General features: G+C 38.5%; 3 protein-coding genes across 23 annotated transcripts in view; 1 reads left to right on the top strand and 2 right to left on the bottom strand.

Moving 5' to 3' along the window:
• Nucleotides 1–9,543, bottom strand: part of CLHC1 (clathrin heavy chain linker domain containing 1) — a 42,796-nt gene extending 33,253 nt beyond the window's left edge. For 2 of the 15 annotated variants that reach the window (XM_047851762.1, XM_047851774.1), the window contains exons 1-4: nt 9,454–9,469; nt 7,120–7,186; nt 4,737–4,995; nt 403–590 (exon numbers count right to left, since the gene is read on the bottom strand). In XM_047851762.1, coding sequence (XP_047707718.1) covers nt 403–590; nt 4,737–4,913 — 365 coding nt within the window. In that variant the 5' untranslated portion in view covers nt 4,914–4,995; nt 7,120–7,186; nt 9,454–9,469. The other 13 variants (XM_047851775.1, XM_047851765.1, XM_047851772.1 and 10 more) reach the window with 13 other exon arrangements.
• On the top strand, nt 107–12,583 carry RPS27A (ribosomal protein S27a). Of its 2 annotated transcripts, XM_047851781.1 has the most exons (7): nt 107–112; nt 1,711–1,720; nt 10,064–10,128; nt 10,785–10,839; nt 11,242–11,327; nt 11,696–11,827; nt 12,400–12,583. In XM_047851781.1, the coding sequence occupies exons 3-7, from the start codon at nt 10,081–10,083 to the stop codon at nt 12,547–12,549; spliced, it is 471 nt and encodes a 156-aa protein (XP_047707737.1). In that variant the 5' UTR covers nt 107–112; nt 1,711–1,720; nt 10,064–10,080; the 3' UTR covers nt 12,550–12,583. The 2 variants fall into 2 exon arrangements, with proteins under 2 accessions (XP_047707737.1, XP_047707736.1); XM_047851780.1 differs by lacking the exons at nt 107–112; nt 1,711–1,720 and adding an exon at nt 9,904–9,926.
• A 1,007-nt stretch (nt 12,584–13,590) lies between these two features.
• Nucleotides 13,591–22,120, bottom strand: part of MTIF2 (mitochondrial translational initiation factor 2) — a 28,642-nt gene continuing 20,112 nt past the window's right edge. For all 6 annotated transcript variants that reach the window (XM_047851758.1, XM_047851760.1, XM_047851757.1 and 3 more), the window contains 5 exons: nt 18,961–19,213; nt 18,015–18,155; nt 15,689–15,853; nt 14,432–14,572; nt 13,591–13,790 (listed from right to left, as the gene is read on the bottom strand). In XM_047851758.1, coding sequence (XP_047707714.1) covers nt 13,618–13,790; nt 14,432–14,572; nt 15,689–15,853; nt 18,015–18,155; nt 18,961–19,213 — 873 coding nt within the window. In that variant the 3' untranslated portion in view covers nt 13,591–13,617. The remainder of the gene's footprint in view (nt 13,791–14,431; nt 14,573–15,688; nt 15,854–18,014; nt 18,156–18,960; nt 19,214–22,120) is intronic.

Here is a 22,120-nt window from a genome sequence, read left to right on the forward strand (position 1 = left end):
GTAGGAAAGGTCACATAAAAATATAGCTTTAAAATAAAATTGAGGGGTGCCTGGGTGGCTCAGTAGGTTAAACATCCGACTTCAGCTCAGGTCATGATTCTATGGTTCGTGGGTTCAAGCCCTGAGTCCGGATCTATGGTGACAGCTCAGACCGTGGAGCTTGCTTCATATTCTTTGTCTCTCTCTCTCTGCCCCTCTCCCACTTGCACTCTCGCTCTCTCTCAAATGGATAAACATTAAAATAAATAAAGCCATATCCAAAAAAACCCATATCTGTTTAAAACAAATAAAATTAAATTAAATAGAAATTCACAAAGACTGAGAACCACTGGTTTTAGTTACAGTGACTAGTTAATATAACCAAGTAACATCATCTTTTGGGCTACTTACTAATATACTTACTTTGCTTCAAGTTGGATTGTTCTTTTCCTGTGATATACCAATGCTATGGGCTCTGCTGCCAAAGCTTTAAGTTTTCCATGAAGACAAAATGCAGTCTTTTGGCTTTCCTTTATTGTCTCAATAAAGTCATCATATTCTTTTTTGATTGAAGTAAGAATGGATTTGTATGCAGTGACATACTCTATTACCTGAAATATGATTTTTCTGCCTATGGTACTCAATTTTTTTCTAGAAGATGATGGAACAAAAAGCCTTGCAAACAGCATTGTAGATTATTTCTTAAATAAAACATGATGAGCAATTAGAAGTCTTAAACTTTAATTCCCAGTCAAATGTGACTGAGTATTAAAGACAATTAACATTTACTGAATATGTATTTTGTGAATCATAATACTGTGAGCTTAAATATTTTTGCTTTACTTAATATGAACACAAACATTATATGATGTCAGTTAAAACCAATATGAGATCTAATTTTTCAATTATAGATATTTTAAATATAATTACCTATCATCCCTTACTATTTCTAAATTTAGTTTCTGACTTCATTCAGACCTTAAAATGTTGGATTCCCTTTACCTCTCTGTTTTTCTCACCTATGAGCTCCTACTAATACTCTCAATTACCAAATGGTACCAAAACCCACTACATATTCATAGTTTCCTATGGTGTATACAGGTACAGACTATCTCAAGAAGGATAACAAAAGAAAATAGAAACAGTGGGTGCCTGCAAAGAAGCAAAGAAAAAGCAGGGTCTGAGATGAAAAGGACCTGACTTCTTTCCATTATCTATTCTTTACTGGTTTTCTAGTTCTTTTCCTTTCTTTCCGTGTTTCTTTGTTTCTTTCTTTTTCTTTCTGTTAATCTTGTGTATGCATTACCCATGCAAAAGTAAATAAGAAACATTTTAAGAAAGTTAAAAAACAAAAAAAGTTATAAATTTATGGTTTACAAATTCTATGTACAGGGAATAGATGTGATCAATTCATAATTTTCTCTGAAAGCTATAATAATGCTATCTATCCCTGTTACATCTTTAGTCTCTGTTATCCTCCATTGGTTTTCTGTTAAACAATATCTAGAAAATATTATCTGGTCTACAAGATATCTGGTCTATCAAGAAATAATTTAAGGAGATTACTGATCAATGGTAAATACCAGGAGAGGATATGTGAGTGGGAAATACTGGTTGTCTTTTTTTTTTTTTTTTAATGTTTATTTATTTGTGAGAAAGACAGAGACAGAATGTGAGTGGGGAGGAGCAGAGAGAGAGAGAGGGAGACACAGAATCTGAAGCAGGCTCCAGGCTCTGAGCTGTTAGCACAGAGCCCAATTCAGGGCTCAAACTCAGGAATGACGAGATCATGACCTGAGCCAAAGTCAGATGCCTAACCAACTAAGCCATGCAGGCACCCCCTGATTGTCTTTTTAACATATTTACCATATTTTTGACATACTTTACCATATTCCCCAGCTATTCAAATCAGGAGGGCAGCCACCCAGGAACTTTTAATAAGACAGAGGGCATTAGTCTGTAGTCTTCCAAATTAAATACCCTCCTGTTTCTGGCCATCCTCCACTTCCCATGCCTCTAGGACACGCCACAACAATCCAATATAACTAAGATACATTAATGGTAAGAAAACAGACGTTGTGACACTACAATCAGCTCCCACATCTGTTGCTAAAAGACACAGATTTCAGAGGAACACTCATGGGAACCTTTAAGAATGCATAGAAAACACATAAAAGTAAAGGAAGCACACTGGCATGCTACAGGTAGAATCCAGTTTTGCTTGACTCACAGAGTATTTTTAAATGTAGGAAATTTCACCAAAAACTGTATTTCTAGCTTCTCTTGAAAATTCTGAAACATCTACCAACAAGAACCACCATTCCTTAACGGCAATAATGAGCTGGAGCTTTCAATTGAATTTGTTCGTTTTATCAGAGTCCTCGTGATTTCTTTTCTTATAACCAACCCACGTAACTCTTTTATATGGCCTATTGGCCTCTATATCATTTAAGTTTGACACTCAAATTTGCATTAAACTCAGGAAGCCAGAGCTATACTTACCAAGTACAGAGATCTGAGGGAGAAGAGGAATGGCAGCCATTCCACCTCAGCCCCTACTGATGAACACAGACTATATGTACGTGCTTCCAGAGACACAAAAGCTAGCCACTTTCCAGAGCAAGTTGCCTCCATAATTCACCATTTCTGTAGAAGCTCACTCCTCCTAGCTTTGGTCTTCCTTGCTTACTAAGTCTTTGCCTCTCTCTAAACCCACACTCAATTCTTATTATCAGAATAGAATCTCAGGTGCTCCTTGTTTTGATTCAGGCACAGCTCTCCAGGACAAATCCTCTGTGATTTTAAGCAGAATTTCATATCAGTTCTCTGATTCCAAGTATTCAGAGATGCAAGTTAATACTTTCATCTTTTCCCAATTAGATCCTTCCAAGAGGGAAGGAAGATTAGAGAAGGCAGTCATTAATAGTTAATTAACAATCAAATATGCTGGAATAACATGAAAATGGAAAAACATTATCTAGAGAAAGCAGAAGAAAAGTTTCTTTAAGCACCAAATAATTTCTATTTCAGATACCCTCTCAGTCCTGAAGAATAGGATTCTTTACAAGGCACAAATGTATCATTTATAACTGTACAATGGACAGATAGTCCACATGGAAATCTTGCTAGAAAACACAGATTTCAGAGGAACACTGAAAAGGCTAGGGAAAACAGGACTATAGATGTAGTCTATTCCCTTTTATATAATCTCATGTCTTTTCTCTAAGAATTAAATTTATCAACACCACCTCCAGAATGACTTCACTAGAACCATGCTAATTTAAAGCAGACAATTCTTCATGTATGAAAACTTCTGACAAATTAGCAGAGCCCTCTGCAGGTCCTCTGTCCCCCTCTCTCTCTGCCCCACTCACACTATCTCTCTCAAAAATAAATTAACATTAAAACATTTTAATTAAAAAAGAAGAAGAAACCTTCTGACAAGTGCCAGCATTTGGGCATGCAAAGATAAACATGTCACAGTTATAACTCTCCTCTGATTTCAGATAAGTAGAGTCTTAGTATGATTCTTGATATTTACGAAACCCATTCAAAACGCTACTTTTAAACATTTATCCAATACATTCCTTAATGACTCAAAAACCAAAAGCAGTATCATTGATCATAACATACAAAATGAAGTTAATTTGCCAATGTACCAATTCTGAAAGATAATTTTTCTAGATGACTTAAAAGAAAAGACTTGTTTCTGGAATGCCTGGTGGCTCAGGTGGTTAAGCTTCTGACTTCAGCTCAGGTCACGATCTCACAGTTTGTGAGTTCAAACCCAACAACAGGCTCACTGCTGTCAGTGCAGAGCCCGCTTGGGATCCTCTGTTCCCCTTCTCTCTGCCCCTCCCCAGCTCGTACACACAAGCTGTTGCTCGCGTGAGCGCTCTCTCTCTCTCTCTCTCTCTCTCTCTCTCTCTCTCTCAACAGTAAATAAATGTTAAAAAAAATTTTTTTAAAGAAAGAAAAGATTGCTTCTGGGGTGCCTGGCCGTGTCAGTCAGTTAAGTATTGGACTCTTGCTTTCAGCTCAGGTCACAATCTCACAATTCCTGGGTTCAGGACCCAAGTTGGTCTCTGCACTGACAGTACATAGCCTGCTTGGGATTCGCTCTCTCAAAATAAATAAATAAACTTAAAAAGAAGACTATTTACTTTATACTCTTATGTATCTGTGTGAATTCTATTTTTAAAAAACATTTATTCATTTTTGAGAGAGTGCGAATCAAATGTTATATAAAGCCATAACATTTTCTAAACTCATCTCTGTATTTCCAGTGTTGAGTCCAGTCAAACCTCTTGTTCACTGGACCTATCTAGACCTCTAACTCACAAGGGGTTCCAATTTAATATGCTAGATCAAATCTAAGCCAAGACTCTAGCGATATCAGAAACCCAAAACACCAACAGGTTCCTGCCTTGCAGCCCAATTCCTAACAAGTAAGATATTTTCAGATAGAAGGCCAAAATGATGTTAGAAGATACCACTAAATTATTGTTCAAACACTGATAGCCTGCACTTAAGCTAAAACAATCAAACCACTCGATAACTATCTATGATAGAAATCCAGCACTGTACTTTCCCCATTAATCCCTTTCCAATACACTGGATGAACTTCTCAAAATTGACAAATGAAGTTTAATCAAACAATCAGTGATGTTACTAAGGCAGGAATATTGCCTCAGTTGTCAAGACAGACCCTTTCTACCACAAGAAAACTCCATAATCTTAAAATAGCATTATGATACCTTATCAAAAACATTTCGGTATATGATGTAATATTCATCAGCAGGTCCTTCCTCATTACAGCCCACTCTTTCAGTTTCTGTAATTATGTATCTTTGCATACTTTCCAAAAATTCCTTGTCACTTCTACTAATGATAGGAGGGAGAACTGCATGTTTATTTATTTCTTGGACCGACATATGTCACAATCTGCACACTGGTTCACCAGAGAACAGTTAAGCCTCGACTGGCTTTTGCAACAAAGCCAAAACTTTGATAAGCCTGAAAGAAAAAAAGACCAATGATTAATCTGAAGCTTAAAATAAAATTAATATTTATTTATTAAAATAAATTAAGTCATTTCTAATAAACTTATAAAAAATTAAATCTGGCCTAAAAATGTATTTTTCATGGGAAAAAACTTCCCATGAAACTCTGAGATAAATATTTCAACCTATGAATTAAAAAGTCTAATCTATTTTACTGTCAAGTGCTATACCTCTAGGGCAGAAATACCAAACACCAGTCAATAAAGAGCTCTTTTCTTAGTAACCAAGCCTCCGTATCATGTAATTGGATGATTCTGTATGTTTAATTTAATATCTCTAACAGAACTTTTACCATTTTGTTTGTTTCACATGGGAAAACTAATTTGGAAGCCTCCTCGTGACACAAACAAGGTCAAATACTTCTCTACCTGTGTGCTTAGTTGGCCCAGGCATAGTCATGATAGCTACAAATAACTCATGACTTTATTTTATAATAAACTTTATTATAATTCTATCTTTAATATAAATGTACTAACTAAAAGTACGAAGTCAGACCTTCTGCTAAAATCCATCCATCAATGATACTGAAGATAACAGTCTTTTTCTGAGTACAGTTTCAAGCAGCTACATTCCATTGCTCTTTTAGTAAAGAATCAAGGGGCGCCTGGGTGGTTCATTTGGTTAGGCATCCGACTTTGGCTCAGGTCATGAGCTTACAGTTCGTGGGTTTGAGCCCTGCATCAGGTTCTGTGCTGACAGCCTAGAGCCTGAAGCCTGCTTCTGATTCTGCGTCTTCCCCCTCCTTGCCTCTTCTCTGCTTGCACTCTGTTTCTCTCTCTCTCTCTCTCAAAAATAAATATTCAAAAAGAAAATAAAGAATCATTATCCAGTTAGAGTTAGATACAGAAGTTGGTTCCTGAAAACTATTCACATTAACATCAAACAGAATCCATAGCTTGCTCAAAAATGCCTAACTCTTCCCAAGTCCCATGAACTTGCTCTCTTACCTGAGGGTCTCATGTAATTCTCTACCCATTTCTGTATTCCCTCTCTCCATCCTTACCACGCCCTGTCCCCACCAAGATACACTCGTGCTACCACTCTCATTCACTTGCCTTTACTCATTTTTCAGATTTCAGTTTACACAGCTCTAGGAAAGCTGCCCTGAATTCCCTTAAACTTGGTCAAGTTGTATATTCTCCCATAATACTGTGAACTTGCTCTATCATGGTATTATCACTTAGCCACTCTGTAAGAGAAACTGTTTACATTCTCTATCTCTACCAGTAGGCAGGAACCAAAATGTTCATATTTCCCAATATCCTTCCCTACCTATAAGCATTCCAGTGCATAGTAGTTTCTAGTAGAATATGTACTAAAAACATGCTTAATAATCAATAATTACTGAGCAATAATCTGGTCTGCTCAGAAGACATGACTTGTGGCGCTCTCAAACCAGAACACGGCTAAAGTGACTGTTCCTCAGCATGTACAAAATGCCCCAGAGCCACATAAAACAACTCAGATTACCTTTCACTCATTCATTCATGTTAGACACATAAGGATACAGAGAAAACAAGTGACAAATGTTCCCAGTCAAACCTATTGGGTCTAGTTAAATGAGCCATTGCTACAGAGCAGAGAGGGTATTGTGACAGAGGTGGACACGTTGCACTCCAAAAGCCCTGAGAGATACCTCACTAGTCTGTGGGAGAGGGCAGGGAAACATCAGGTAAAATACCTAATGGAATCGTCCCAAGTGCAATGTTTATGTTGGGCTGCATGTATTTATTCAATAAATGTTTGGGCGGGGTGGGGGGGGGGTCACCAACTGTGTCTGCCACTATTCTACACATTAGAGATACAGCATCAAACAAAATAAAGTCTCTAACCTCCTGGAGGTTACATTCAAACCGAGAGACAGACAACACACAAAATACAGATGACACATGGGAGTAAACAGTTGTATAAATAAATAAATAAAACAAGGAATGGGAACTAGAAAGGAAGGTGGGAGGATGCTACTTTATACAAGGCATTAAGTTGGGAAAGAGGAAAGCCCTCACTGGTAAGGTCACATTTTAGAAATCTGAAAAAAGTAGTGCGAAGATTCCTGAGAAGAGTGGTTGATGCATACAGAGCAGCAAGCCCAAATCTTCAAAGCAGGACAGCATGTGTGACAAACAGCAAGAAGGCCAGCAGGGCTAGGAGAGAATGGGAAAGGGAGAGAAAAGATAAGGTCAGAGAGGTAGCTGCCAGATCACGTAAAATAGAAGCCCTCGAAGGCAGGACCACTCCCAGCCCATGCGGCACCTTTGTGCAGGTTAGAAAAAGGTGCCAATTTCACTAGGCAGACTTGGCAAGAGGAACAATGAGCTGGATTATGGCCTTGTGGTTCCAGGGCTGGAGCAACAACCTCACTTATAGGAATTTATTCTTAACTCTGAACGAGATGGGAAGCCACTGGAGGGCTGTGAGCAGAAGAGTGACATCTGACATACATACATTTCCTGCTGCTCTGTGAAGACAAGGGTCAAAGCTGGAAGCACTGTTAGGAGGCTATGCAATGATCTGGGCAAAAGATAAGGGTGGCATGAATCGGGGTGGTAACAGTAGAGGTGGGGAGAAGTGTTCTGTACGTTGAAAATAAAGCCAAGAAGATTCACTGTGCATATGAGGGTAGGGGGATATGAGAGAACAATCGAGGATGACCATAAAGTTTTCAGCCTTAGTGATGATAAGATAGGAATTTATCAGTCATGTGCATACAAATGGTATTTAAAAGTTATGAGACAGAATGAAAATGACCCGGGAAATGTCAACAAAGCAGAAGTCCAAGGACTGGGCCTTGGAAGCACTCCAAAGTTTAGAGGTCTGGTAGATCAAGAGGAAGCAACAAAAAAGCCTGGAAAAGACCGTCAAGGGAAGGAGAAGTGAGAGACGTATCCTGGAAGTCAGGGGGAAAAGTATTTCAAAAAGGGAGGGAGTAATCAACTGTGGCAAATGTTGATTTGATCAAATAAGATTAAATGACCAGTGAATTTAGCAACATGGGGGTGATTAGTGACCACAAGAGCTATTCCATTGCTTGGTAGAGACAGAAGCTTGATAGTAGATTCATTTAATGGAAGGGGAAAACTGGAGACAATGAGCATAGAAAACTCTTTGAAGGTCTTTTGTTGTAAAGATGGGGACTAGCTGGCAGAATATGAGACGAAGAATGTTCTAAGAAAAAGAAATGGATTTTTTAGAAGTGCCAAAGCATGAGAAAGCATAAGTTAGGTACCTTAATTAGCTCAGTCATTAAAGCGTAAAGTATGTAATGGGTGTGATAGATTAGGCTATACGGAAGGCAGAGTCTGAATATCATATTGAAGAATTTGGATTTTATCCTTGAAGGTGAAGTAGAATATGACATAATTACCTTTACTTTTTAGAATGTTTTGGAGGCAAAAGTGAGGGTCGGTTAGAAAAGGAGAAAGACTGAAGGCAGGTTAGAAGTTAGATTGACTCGGGGCACCTGGGTGGCTCAGTCAGTTGGGTGTCCGACTTCGGCTCAGGTCATTATCTCATGGTTCGTGGGTATGAGCCCCAACTTGGGCTCTGTGCTGACAGCTCAGCTCAGAGCCTGGAACCTGCTTCAGACTTTGTGTCTCCCTCTCTCTCTGCCCCTCCCCCACTCATGCACGCTCTCTCTCGCTCTCTCTCAAAAATAAATAACCATTACAGAATTAAAAAAAGAAAAAAGAAGTTAGATTAACTCTTCCAGGAGAATAATAAGGACGGCCTGAATTTGAGGTTGAGGATGGAGATGCAGAGAGGCATGGAAAGATAAAAAGAGAAGGCATAAGGGAAGGTACCATAACAAAGGATTCCGTGGTTCGCACAGTGAAGAAAGGCCAGAGGAAGGTGTAACTTGCTTTTAATTGGTCCGCGGAACTAGGAGAGAACCCTACACATACTCCAAAATCTTCCTCTTGGTACCTTCACAAACAAAATGTCCCCACCTGGAAATTCTACAACTAAATAATCATTCTGCAGGTTCTTTCCCACATGACTTCATTTGAAAAGTTGAAAACTCCTGAGATTTTCAACATGTTAAACTGTTTCTCACTTAGGAGTCCTACACCTACACAATGCCCAGAACCTTACTCAAACTAGGACAGATTTGGGGATTGAAGACGAGGAAGGGCTACAGGACAGAAAAAGATAAACCCAAGGGTTTTAAGATACTACCTATCTTTCGGTCTGCCTGGAGATGGCCACAGGAATTCCCTTCTCCCGGAGGCCAAATCATCTGATGGCTGGTCGCTTATCCTCCGCCCCTCACCACCTCTGTAAGTAAGTGAACGGTACCTTCGTTCCCCGATCCCTTCTTCTCCCGACTCTTAACCTTTCCTCCTAGTCATTTCCGACCCGTTTCCACCTTCCCCGAAACCATTACTCCCCCTGGGCCTTGCTCCCTTCTCACCTTAATCCCTTTCTCCAAACACTGACTCCAGCGCTTGGAGACAGTAACTAGGGAACCGGGGGTGTGGAACTGCATCTTGGGACAAGTAGTCCAAACTAAAAGAAATCAGTATAAAACTACAATTCCCAGAAGACACTTCCTTTTCCTCCCCTTTCCTCAATGAGGCCCCCTCAACCCCACCCCTTTTTAAAGACCCTACTAGCCTCGTGGCTTGTATGGCAAAAGCCTTTTAAAGCCATTGTTATTTGTTTAAATCTACTATTTCGACAGCATTCTGAGGGTTAAAGTGAGAAATAAGTTCACGGTAGAGAGGAGAAATGAGGTTCGCGCCCTAGTCTGGCATGTTGTTAGACAGCCGCCGTGACAGCAGTACGGCATTTGGTGTGGCCACCTACGAGGTGGGGCCTCTGGCGGGGGCGCCGGGAAACCCCGTGGGCCGGCGCGTAGCTTTCCTTTCCGATCCGCCATCTGCGGTGAGTGTGTGCTCCTGGGCCTCTCTCCGCCCAGCGGCCTACCGGGCGCTCTCTTCTGTTTCCCCAGGTCTGACTTCTCTCTTTTTTCTTTTCTTTCTTTTTTTTTTTTTTTTTTTTTTTTTTTGGTTCAACCTCAGGTGGAACTGCCGCCAAGATGCAGATTTTCGTGAAGACCCTTACGGGGAAGACTATCACTCTTGAGGTATGGCCAGGTGGCGTGAGGAAGTCAAGGCCTGAATGTGGGCCTGAAGTGGAGTTAGGGATCCGTGCCGCTTTCTGTAGCAGAATATTTAGAAGTCTGGGTTCAGAAGACTGGCTCTGAGTTGAGGCTTTGCTGAGTAGGGGCCTAGGGCTGACTTTAGATAACTGAAGAGTGGGCACTCCCCTCTCCAGTGGTTCTGGCCAGGTAGTCAAAGTCGGGCTCCTGCGGAGGGGTAAGGAGGCGCTCCCACGGGTGGGGGCGAACACGTGTGGTCCAGCCGCCGCCGCCCGCCTGCCCCGGGCTCAGGAAGTGTGCACGCCAGCAGGGGACCTGGCAGGGGTTGCTTGCACCCTGGATAAGTGATCAGCTCTGTTGGGTAGGCTTCCGCCCTCCACCAGCTTGGTTTGGGGGTAACTTTAAAGTTGAACTGGGTAAGGGGTCTGGGTGGTTCAGTCGCTTAAGCTTCCGGCATGGGGCTCTTTGCTGACTGCTCAGCCTGCAGCCTGCTTCGGACTCAGTGTCTCCCTCTAGCTCTCTGCCCCTCCCCCGCTCGATCGCGCTCATTTTCTAAAAAAAATAAACATTAAAAAAATTAAATTGGGCATTTATTCTAGTTTCTTAATATTATCAATAGATTTTCATTTTAAAATTCCTAGGTTGAACCTTCAGATACAATAGAAAATGTGAAGGCCAAGATTCAGGATAAGGAAGGCAAGTAATACTGTCCAGTTCAGAGAAATTAACCTGTACTGGCGCCGGTCTACTTACTAGACATACCTGCTGTGGGTGGGATGGAAAGAGGTCGAAATGACAAAGTCAAATGCTTTTGAAATAATAAATATTATGAGCATGGAGCCAAAAAGGGGTGCACTTCACATGTGTGAATTTGGGCGAGCTATTTAATTCTCTACATGCATTTATTTCTTTAGCTGTAAAATGAAGATACTACTATTAACACGTATGGTCATTAGGATTAAATGGGTTAACTTATACAAGCATTTAAAACCATGCCTAGCTTATAGTGACTGCTATTAGTACCCTTTATTTGATTAAGGATTATTTATAAATCTTAAGCAGATATGCTTCTTCTGATGTGACTGACTGTTTTATTAGGAATTCCTCCTGATCAGCAGAGATTGATCTTTGCTGGCAAGCAACTGGAAGATGGACGTACTTTGTCTGACTACAACATTCAAAAGGTCTGTTTGGAGGACAGAGCAGTCCTTTAAATATAAATCTTATTTTGTAAGTTTTGACCACACAAAAGTGGGGGCCAATAGCATTAGATTAGCAGTAGGTTCTTAGTGACCCCTGCGTTAACATTTCAGGAGCACTGTTATAGTTTCTCACATTCTGGATTTTGTGGATTGCATTCCTGGTGTGATACAATGTGTTTTTTGATCTCCCTATAAACAAGTAGTTAATATTCCCTCCACAACTTCCTGTTCTCTGGTATTGTGTACTTCTTAGCCATCCAGTTAGAAAATGCATGATGCTAGTTGCCCTTTCCTAATGGAATGTGAACATTAATCATTTTAAAGCCTGTTTCATACTCTTTCATTAATAGGAGTCCACTCTTCATCTTGTGTTGAGACTTCGTGGTGGTGCTAAGAAAAGGAAGAAGAAGTCTTACACCACTCCCAAGAAGAATAAGCATAAGAGAAAGAAGGTTAAATTGGCCGTCCTGAAATACTATAAGGTGAGCCAAGTTAGAATAAGTTTCTATCTGTAGATTAATTTTGTTTGCACCTCTGGTTTCAAACTCAAGTTTTATTTAAATTCTAATTAATTAACTTGTAATATTGGTTTCAGGAATAGGATTTAGTGATTCATCACTTACATATAACACCCAGTGTTGATCATAAACAAGTACCCTCCTTAATGCCCATCACCCATTTAGCCCATCTCCCACCCATGTCCCTCCATCAATCCTTTTGGTTCGCTATAGTTACGGTTTGCTTCCCTTCCCCCCCACCCCCCCCACCCCAAGATGTTCATCTGTTTTGTGGTATCAAACTCTTTAAAAGCTTTGTTCCTGTTTGGTGTTTGAACAAGCTTCATATGATGGGCTTCACTTTAAGCTGCTTGTTCCAAATTAAAGTTCTGATTTTGAAGTCAGATCTGGGTTTAGGTCTTAGATCTGTCCACCACTTGCAAGACTGAACTGTACTGAGTGTGTGAACTTTAATGAGGTTGAATATTTTGAGTCCCTTAACTTAGACATCAGAATACATTGTAAAATTACCTTAACAGCAGGTTTGTACTTTTTAGGTGGATGAGAATGGCAAAATCAGTCGCCTTCGTCGGGAGTGCCCTTCAGATGAATGTGGTGCTGGAGTTTTTATGGCTAGCCACTTTGATAGACATTATTGTGGCAAATGTTGTCTGACCTACTGCTTCAACAAACCCGAAGACAAGTAACTGTATATGGGTTAATAAAAGACATGAACTAACATTCAATTGTTGAAATTTTTTAGTCACTTAAAGAGTGGTTTTTAAGTATCAAATTGAAGATCACACCATTTTCTTTGATAAACTACATATACTTTGGCAGAATTAGGTTGTATTTAGTATCAACTGTCTAGATACAAGCCAGTTTGTATTTCTGTTAATTTTTAACATAGGCACTGTTAACATTTGGACCAGATAAATTTTTGTTGTGGGGGTTGTGCATCATAGGCCTCTCTCTACCCACCTGATGCCGGTAGCACACCGTTTCCACCAAGTGTATCCAAACACTGCCAAATGATCCTGGGATGGTAGGGTGGAGGCTGTCCATTCCCCCCACCCCCGCCCACTTGAGAAACACTGGTATGAATGGGTGTTACACCTTGCCTTAAAAAGAGACTACAACATATTTGTTTCATATATAAGAAATATAAAAGCTAAGTTATCCTGAGTCCCTGGGTGGTTTGGCTGGTATATTTGCAGTGTACAGTACATGGGAACATTCTTATTGAATGTTGAGTGTGAAATCTTAGAACTTTAAACTATTTGTTCACTAGTACTGTTAATGTTGAGAAAGTTTTAAGCAATATTTGGCACTATATTTTGCCCATGAGCTAAATTGAGGGAGTTTTGCTTGTTTTGATACCACTCAACGAAAACATGCAATGGACTTGCTACATTCAATGGCACTGATAATGAACAATTCCCTTTTACCATGTCATACCATTCTTAACAGGATTTCTACTTGGAGGCATCCTTAAATAACGTTTCCTATCTCTGTAGCATTTTGACAAGTTATCCATGTTAACACCTGGTAGAGCTACTTGGGTATTTTTGGCCAGAAGTGAATTCTTCCCTTCACTAAAGCATAACTAGTCGTTCTATAATAAAGCAAGATACTTGTTTTTAAATTTATTTTTTAAAATAATCTCTGCACCCAACATAGGGTTCAAACTTCAGACCCTGAGATCAAGAGTCAACAAACTCTACCCACTGAGCCAGCCAGGCACCCCGTTAATTGTTAACATTTTTAATGTAATTTTAAAATCCTGGATTCCAAGAAGTCTTAGCTGGAATTTCTTTTTCTTCATAACAAACAATTTCATCTCCCACTTTAAATTCTACCTTTTCTTCATCCAAACTGAGACCACAGTCCATTCCAGTTTTGATGACTGAAATGTCATCTTTATGGTGTTTCAATGAGGTTAATGAGCCTTAAAATATAAAAACAAAAAAACAAGGTAGGTATATTCAACAAATTATACCTGCTAAGTGCTATACAGTCTGGTGTTAAAAGGAAAATTACCCTGAAAGTCCTAAATTTTACAGTCCTATCATGTTAAATGATGGAACTAAATACTAGGGAAACCAAAGAAAAATGGTTTGCTGTAAGCAAGATGCGGTTTATAGGGAAAGAACTAAATCTCCCATTTCAAAGGTTAGACTAACTTTGCAGAGGATGGCATTGTACTCAAGATTTAAAGAATGAGATAATCCAGGATAAAAGACATTGCAGGCAAAAGGTCAAGGTAAGCCAAGTACAATGCTGTAGATCAGGGGTAGGAGACAGCTGGAAGGGTAATTTGCAGCCAATTTTTAGAAGCTTAGGAAACTAGATTACTGATTTATCAGGCTTGTTACAGGTTATATAGATTACCAGGCAGGACTAAAAATCCTGGAAGAGACATCAGGACTTGTAAGGGAGGGAGCCTGTCACCTGGAGACGAGGTTTGAGTTAACAAAAGGTAACAGCCTGAACCAGGATATGGGAGTGAGATTTTAGGTGGTTACATGGAATCAGTAGGTTTGGGTGACTGGATTTAATATTATAGAAACAGATTGTGATCTTGCTTACCCTTCCAAATAACACGTCCATTACGGATTAATTTAAATTTTTTCTGTTTTTCTAACTGACCCTTTTGGACTCTGCAGCCAGCCACAGGAACTTTTTTCTTCCCTTCTGTTACAGAGAAGGTAGCTAGTATACAAGCCTCACCTTTAGAAAGAAGAGAACATTAGATGCACACAAAAGATTTTGAGAAATACATAATTTCACATATTCTGCAGAGCAAGAATTAAAGGTGTGAGAAAAATACAAACTCATGTACTGAAATCCTGTTTTTCTCTGACTCTACAACTTTATTTTCCTGACTGCTCATAGAAACATAAACATGAAAATCCTTGGGTTTTCTTGGAAAAGAACCTGCTTGCCTAAAAAAATGAACAAGGGAAAAAGAAATTCACTTTTTTAGCTGAAAATGCACTAGAAGATAACAGTTTACTGTCTGCTTTATGAAAATCTAGTTTTCACCTGTCCCTCAATATATTATTCTTGAAGAGAACATCTGTCATCACCTAATTTTAATCTCCCCATTGATAATTTATATTCACTTAAATACTGATTCTGTGACTCAGCTTAAAGCTTAATTTTTTTCACTGAAAATTAAATTCCAATAATGACATGGTATCATACACTATAATATACCGATTTACTGGGGTTAGTGTTATTTGGCTGATGGAAACCCTTGTATGACTCAAAAGTTTTCCAAATTGTGCCTTAGCACAAGAACATACAAATCTCTGTATGGTCATGTTTAGCAGATCAGAAAAGCCTAAAATCTCTGGACCATAAGAACAGATAAAACGATTCAGTCCATCTCAAATAAATTTAGGCTTCCATCTGGCCAAGGGATATGCTAGAAAGAATATTTCTAAATATGTGATATTTAAATGTAAAATTAACTATTCTCATGGTGGACTTCTCGGCCAACTCCAGGACAAAATCAGTGGCTCCTTCCAGAACACTGTATATAATCTTCATGCATCCCATCCCAGTCTAATTTGTGTTATAATTAGTTGATGTCTAAACCTTAGGGCAAGTTCTTACTGCCTAACTTGCCTTTGTATCCTCAGGGCCAAAGCATAGGCTGCAGACGGCAGGTTTATAATACATAGGAAGTTACATTGAATATATCATTTTTTCTAGGACACAGGCCATTTATTGGAACAGTGAAGGTATTTCAACAGTGAACTATAATTCCCCTAAACTTTGCTTTCAAGTGTTCTTCACAGCACCTAAGATATGAATGTTTAATATACAGTGAACACTCACCAATTGGATGCTCTTCCACAATGCAAGGCAATCTGCTGCTCAGTTCTTCCTGCAAATCTTCAATTAGGCGGTAAATGATTTTGTGAAGTTTGATTTTTACTCCTTTTTTTGTAGCAGACTTCTGGATAACATTGCCTGCATTCACATTGAAGCCATATATAACACCTGGGAAGCAGAAATAGAATCAATAAAGTAGCACAAATATTGTATTAAGGACTTTTCTTTCAAGCAGAAACTCAAATCTAAATAGTTTTATTTCGGGCAGCCTGAGTGGCTCAGTAAGTTAAGCTAAGCGTCGGACTCCTGGTTGCAGCTTAGGTCATGATCTCTTGGTTTGTGGGATTGAGCCCCGTGTCTGGCTCTGTGCTAACACCATAGAACCTGCTTGGGATTCTCTCTCTCCCTCTCTCTCTCTCTGCCCCTCCCTTGCTCACTTGCATGCTCTCTCTCAAAATACACTTAAAAACAAAAAGGTTTTAGGGGTGCCTGGGTGGCTCAGTCAGTTAAGTGTCCAACTTCGGCTCAGGTCATGATCTCACAGTTCATGGGTTCAAGCCCCATGTTGGGCTCTCTGCTGACAGCTTGGAGCTTGAAGCCTGCTTCAGATTCTGTGTCCCTCTCTCTCTGCCCCTCCCCTGCTCATGCTTTCTCTCTCAAGAATAAACATTAAAAAAAAAGTTTTATTTCCTTCTATGTAAATTAAAAGTGGTGATGAAAAATTCTGTAATTTTTTCTCATGAAAACTAGTAAATTTTCAAATTAACCAAAGGATTTTACAAATACTATTGTAGCTTGTTTAACAAGGAAAACTTCTTTATAATTTTTAAACCCATTAATTTAAGAGACAAAAGTACCCATACTGTGCAAGGCAGTACGCTAAACAAAACTTTGATTTTTATACCAGAGAAATAAGAAAACAAAAATTGAATAGGGCTGAAATATTTTTACATTATTTTAATAACAATTGTATTACTAAATTATAAACTTATTGTCTACAACTTTTTGTGGTTTATTCTTAGATATTCAGCTGGCCAAAAGATGCTCCAAAATAGTTACTAAATTGGTAAAGTTTAAGAGTTATTTAAGAAATGAAAGAAATTCTATGGAGTTGACTATTTTGCCAAAGAACAAATAATATATTTAACAGCAAATACCTTAGAGGGGATAAAAAGCAAAACACTCCTGGCCTTAAACAAGTGATAAAAATGAAAGCAAACAAGTTAATCAAGAGAAAAACACAACCACCTTGAAAGTTTTATCATTAAGAAATCATTTAACACGCTACCTGCATTATATAGTATAGTGCTAGGCTGGTCAATGCCTAGAAAATACTTTGAATTAGCCAGTACTGGGGCACCTGGGTGGCTCAGTCAGTTAAGCGTCCGACTTCAACTCAGGTCACAAGTTGGAGCCGCACATTAGGCTCTGTGCTGATAGGTCAGAGCCTGGAGCCTGCTTCAGATTCTGTGTCTCCCTCTCTCTGCCCCTCCCCTGCTCACGCTTTGTCTCTCTCTCTCTCTCAAAAATAGATAAAAACATTAAAAAAAATTTTTTTAATTAAAAATAAAAATTAAAAATGAATTAACCATAACCAGCATTACTATTTAGTAGAAGTAACATCTAATTCTAAATAAGTACAGTCATTAAGTACCTCCTTCCTAAGTGATTCATTAATTAATAAAATGTTGGTGCCTTGCTAGGTGTTAGACTTAAAGTGGGTCATGAGTCACCTTTTTGTATATCATAAGTTCAACTAATAGTCCAGTCCCCCTACCTTCTACGCATTTAATTAAAGCTAAAAACTGTTTGCTTCAATAGTGCATATACTAAAGCCAAAAACAGCTTTTAATCTAAGAAAGGTTTATATAATTATCAATAGACAAAAAACAGGTAGACAAAAGTAAAAGATGAAGTAAAATACTGAACAGGCTGATTACAGTGTCAGGAGCATTCAAAAGTCTAAATAAAAGATACAGAGAACCAACCTTGGGTTGGGTGGGGAAATGGGAAAGGCAGTAATTATCTTTATTTATAAATAAATAAATAAGTAAGTAAGTAAGTAAGTAAGTAAGTAAGTAAAATCAAAAAACCTTCTGGGACTTGAAAGAGTTCCCCAAGGTTGTAGTGTGAAAACAATGAGTGAAGTTATGGCTGCAATACTGCGCATCCCACTGAGCTCAAAGGCTGGGACTCCACTAGAGCAGGAAGGGTGATGCTGATAAGGGTAAAGGGCAAGTTGATTAGCCAAGCTACAAAAGACTGAAGGTAATGGTTCACAGTGTGTTCTAGGGAACACAGTTAAACAAACAGGAAATAGAAATCTTACCATGAAATGTTTCAGCAAGGTTAACATCATTTTCACTGACATCACCCACACCAAAATGTACTAATTCAAGTTCACACTCATGTGAAGCATCATAGGTATCCATAATGTTCACAATGGCCTCAACAGAACCATCAACATCACCTAAAAAAGTTTGAAATTACTGGTGTTAAGAGTTAGACATTAACAGACACAAAATGACAAAAATCTATTTAAAGTCATAATAAGAATGGCAATTACCACTTTTATTTAGGTTTAGCATTATAAACATCTATTTAACTTAAGTATTTAGAACCAAAAGTACATTTACAACAAAACATCAAGAAAAATGTTTATTAAAATCTCTCCCAGTGAGTCATCCAGAGTTCATGAGTTCAAGCCCCATATCAGGCTTTCTGCTGTCAGCACAGAGCCCACTTGGGATCCTCTATCCCCCTCTCTGCCCCTCCCCTGCTCGTGTTCTCTCTCTAAAAAAGAAATAAACATTAAAAAAAAACAAAAACAAAAAAAACAAAACACCTCTCCCCCAGTGAGACATGGGCAAAAAGGAGGGCAAAAGGTACAACCTTCCAGTCATAAATAAGTCATGGGGATGTAATGTACAGTACGGTGACTATAGTTAATAATACTATATTATACATTTGAAAGTTGCTAAAAGAGTAGATCTTAAAAGTTCTTATCACAAGAAAAAAAAGTTTTGTGACTGTGTATGGTGATTAGACTTACTGTGGTGGTCATTTTGCAATATATACAAATATCAAATCACTGCTATATACCTGAAACTAACATAATGTTATATGTCAATTACACATCAATAAAATAAATCTCCCCCAAAATACCAAAATAATTTTAGCTTAAATTTAATGGCCGAAATTAATTGTGAGAATGAAGAAATACACATATTTATAATACAAAAATGAGTAATGAAGTAAAATCTTTCCAAAGTCACCTTTAATAATTATAGGAAGTACATTTGAATCCTTTTCTTCTTTCTCTTTTGTCTTTAAGGGTTTTTGTTCTTTTTTTTCTTGGTACTTTAGAAATGATCTCTCCTTCCAATGCAAAGTGCCATATTTCTCACGGGCTTTCCGATGTGCTTCTTGGTGTTCCTTTCGCTTTTCTTCTATTATTTTCAGATTCTCTTTGTTTTTCTCCTGTTCTTGCTCATACTTCCGCCAGTCAACAACTTCACGTGCCCTAGGCTTTATAGGGGAAAAAACAGGCATTATTTAACTAAAGAGAAACCAGCATCTTGTGGATTAAAAAAGCTTGATGTTTTTCCCCAACTTAGCTTGGTCTAACTCATATATGAAACCACTAATTTTATAAATTTTGATAAACTTATAAAACTTTAATCTAGGGTCTTTGTATACACAGATGATTTAATTTTTAAATATTACCTCAAATTTTTAAAAATTCCATAGCCAAATTATAAAATGGCACCACTGGCCCTCTCATAAGCCTTTATAGTCTATACTTATTTGTTAACACAAATATACTTATTTGGTAGAAAATCAGAGAATATTTAAAATCACTGTATCCCACGATATATCACAGTGAAACTGGCAAGATACAAAAAAAAGAAAGAATTCTGAAAGCAGCTAGGGACAAACAGGTCCTACTTAACCTACAAGCGAAGACACATAAGGGTCATAGCAGACCTGCCCACTGAAACATGGCAGGCCAGAAGGGAGTGGCAAGAAATATTCAATGTGCTGAATAGGAAAAATATGCAGCCAAGAATCCTTTATCCAGCAAGGCTGTCATTCAAAGTAGAAGGAGAGATACAGGCTTTCCCAGACAAACAAAAACTGAAGAAGTTCATGACCACTAAACCAGCCCTGCAAGAAATCCTAGGGTTACCCTGTGAGTGGAAAGCAGCAAAGACTACAAAAGACCAAAGACAACACCACAAGCATGAAACCTACAGATAACACAATGACACTAAATCCATATCTTCCAACAATAACTCTGAATGTAAATGGACTAAATGCCCCAATCAAAAGACACAAGGTATCATTGTGTCTAAAGACACAATGGATAAAAAAACAAGATCCATCTATATGCTGCCTACAAGAGACTCATTTTAGACCTGAGGACACATTCAGATTCAAAGTGAGGGTATGGAGAACCATCTATCACACTATCGGATGTCAAAAGAAAGCCTGAGTAGCCATACTAACATCACACAAACTAGATTTTATTTATTTAAAAAAAATTTTTTTAATGTTTTAACTTTATTTTTGAGAGAGAGATACAGAGTGTGAGTGGGACAGGGGCAGAGAGAGAGGGGGACACAGAATCTGAAGTAGGCTCCAGGCTCTGAGCTGTTGGCACAGAGCCTGATGTGGAGCTCGAACTCACAGACCGTGAGATCGTGACCTGAATTGAAGTCAGACGCTTAACTGACTGAGCCACCCAGGTGCCCCCCACACAAACTAGATTTTAAAACAAAGACTGTAAGAAGAGATGAAAAAGGGCATTATATCATAATTAAGGGGTGTATCCATCAAGAAGAGCTAATGATTATAAATGTTTATGCCCCTAACTTGAAATGCCCAAATATATAAATCAGTTCATCACAAACATAAGCAAGCTTATTGGTAATAATACTGTAATTGTAGGTGACTATAATACTCCACTTACAACAATGGACAGATAATCTAGGCAGAAAATCAATAAGCAAACAATGGCTTTGAATGATACACTGGACCAAATGGACTTTGACAGATATATTCACAACTTTTCATCCAAAAGCAGTACATTCTTCTCAAGTACACATGGAACATTCTCCCAAAGAGATTACATACTGGGTCACAAAACAGCCTTCAACAAATATAAAAGAATGGACATCATACCATATATATTTTCAGACCACAACGCTAAGAAACTTGAAATCAACCACAAGAAAAAATTTGGGGGGCGCCTGGGTGGCGCAGTCGGCTAAGCGTCCGACTTCAGCCAGGTCACGATCTCGCGGTCTGTGAGTTCGAGCCCCGCGTCGGGCTCTGGGCTGATGGCTCAGAGCCTGGAGCCTGTTTCCGACTCTGTGTCTCCCTCTCTCTCTGCCCCTCCCCCGTTCATGCTCTGTCTCTCTCTGTCCCAAAAATAAATAAACGTTGAAAAAAAAAAAAAAAAAAGAAAAAGAAAAAATTTGGAAAGCCTCCAAACATATGGTGGTTAAAGAACATACTACTAAAGAATTAATGGGTCAATCGGGAAATTTAAAGAAGAAATTAAAATATATATGGAAACAAATGAAAATGAAAACACAACAGTCCAAACCATTTGGGATGCAACAAAGGCAGTCCTCAGAGGAAAATACATCACAATCCAGGCCCATCTCAACAAACAAGAAAAATCCCAAATACAGAATCTAACCTCACACCTAAAGGAACTAGAAACAGAGTGCAAAGAAAACCCAAGCAGAAGAGAAATGATAAGGATTAGAGCAGAAATAAACAATATAGAATTAAAAAAAAAAACAAACAGTAGAACAGATCAATGAATCTAAGAGCTGTTTTGAAAGAACAAACAAAATTGATAAACTCCTAGCCAGACTTCTCAAAAGAAAAGAGAGAGGACCCAAATAAATAAAATCACAAATGAAAGAGGAGAGATCACAACCAACACCATAGAAATACAAACAATTATTAGTGAATACTATGAAAAATTATATGCCAACAAACTGGACAATCTGGAAGAAATGGACAAATTCCTAGACACCCACACACTCCCAAAACTCAAATGGGAAGAAACAGAAAATTTGAACAGACCCATAACCAGTGAAGAAATGGAATCGGTTATCAAAAACCTCCCAACAAGTAAGAGTCCTGGTCTAGATGGCTTCCAAAGGGAATTCTACCAGACATTTAAAACAGAGTTAATACCTATTCTGCTCATGCTGTTCCAAAAAACAGAAATAAAAGGAAAGCTTCTGGACTCATTCTATGAAGCCAGCATTACCTTGATTCCCAAACCAAAACCAAACAAAGACCCCACTAAAAAGGAGAATTACAGGCCAATTTCCCTGAAGAACACAGATGCAAAAATTCTCAACAAGATACTAGCAAATCGAATTCAACAGTATATTAAAAGAATTATTCACC

This window comes from Prionailurus viverrinus, chromosome A3 (assembly GCF_022837055.1).
Source record: "Prionailurus viverrinus isolate Anna chromosome A3, UM_Priviv_1.0, whole genome shotgun sequence".
Classification (NCBI taxonomy): domain Eukaryota; kingdom Metazoa; phylum Chordata; class Mammalia; order Carnivora; family Felidae; genus Prionailurus; species Prionailurus viverrinus.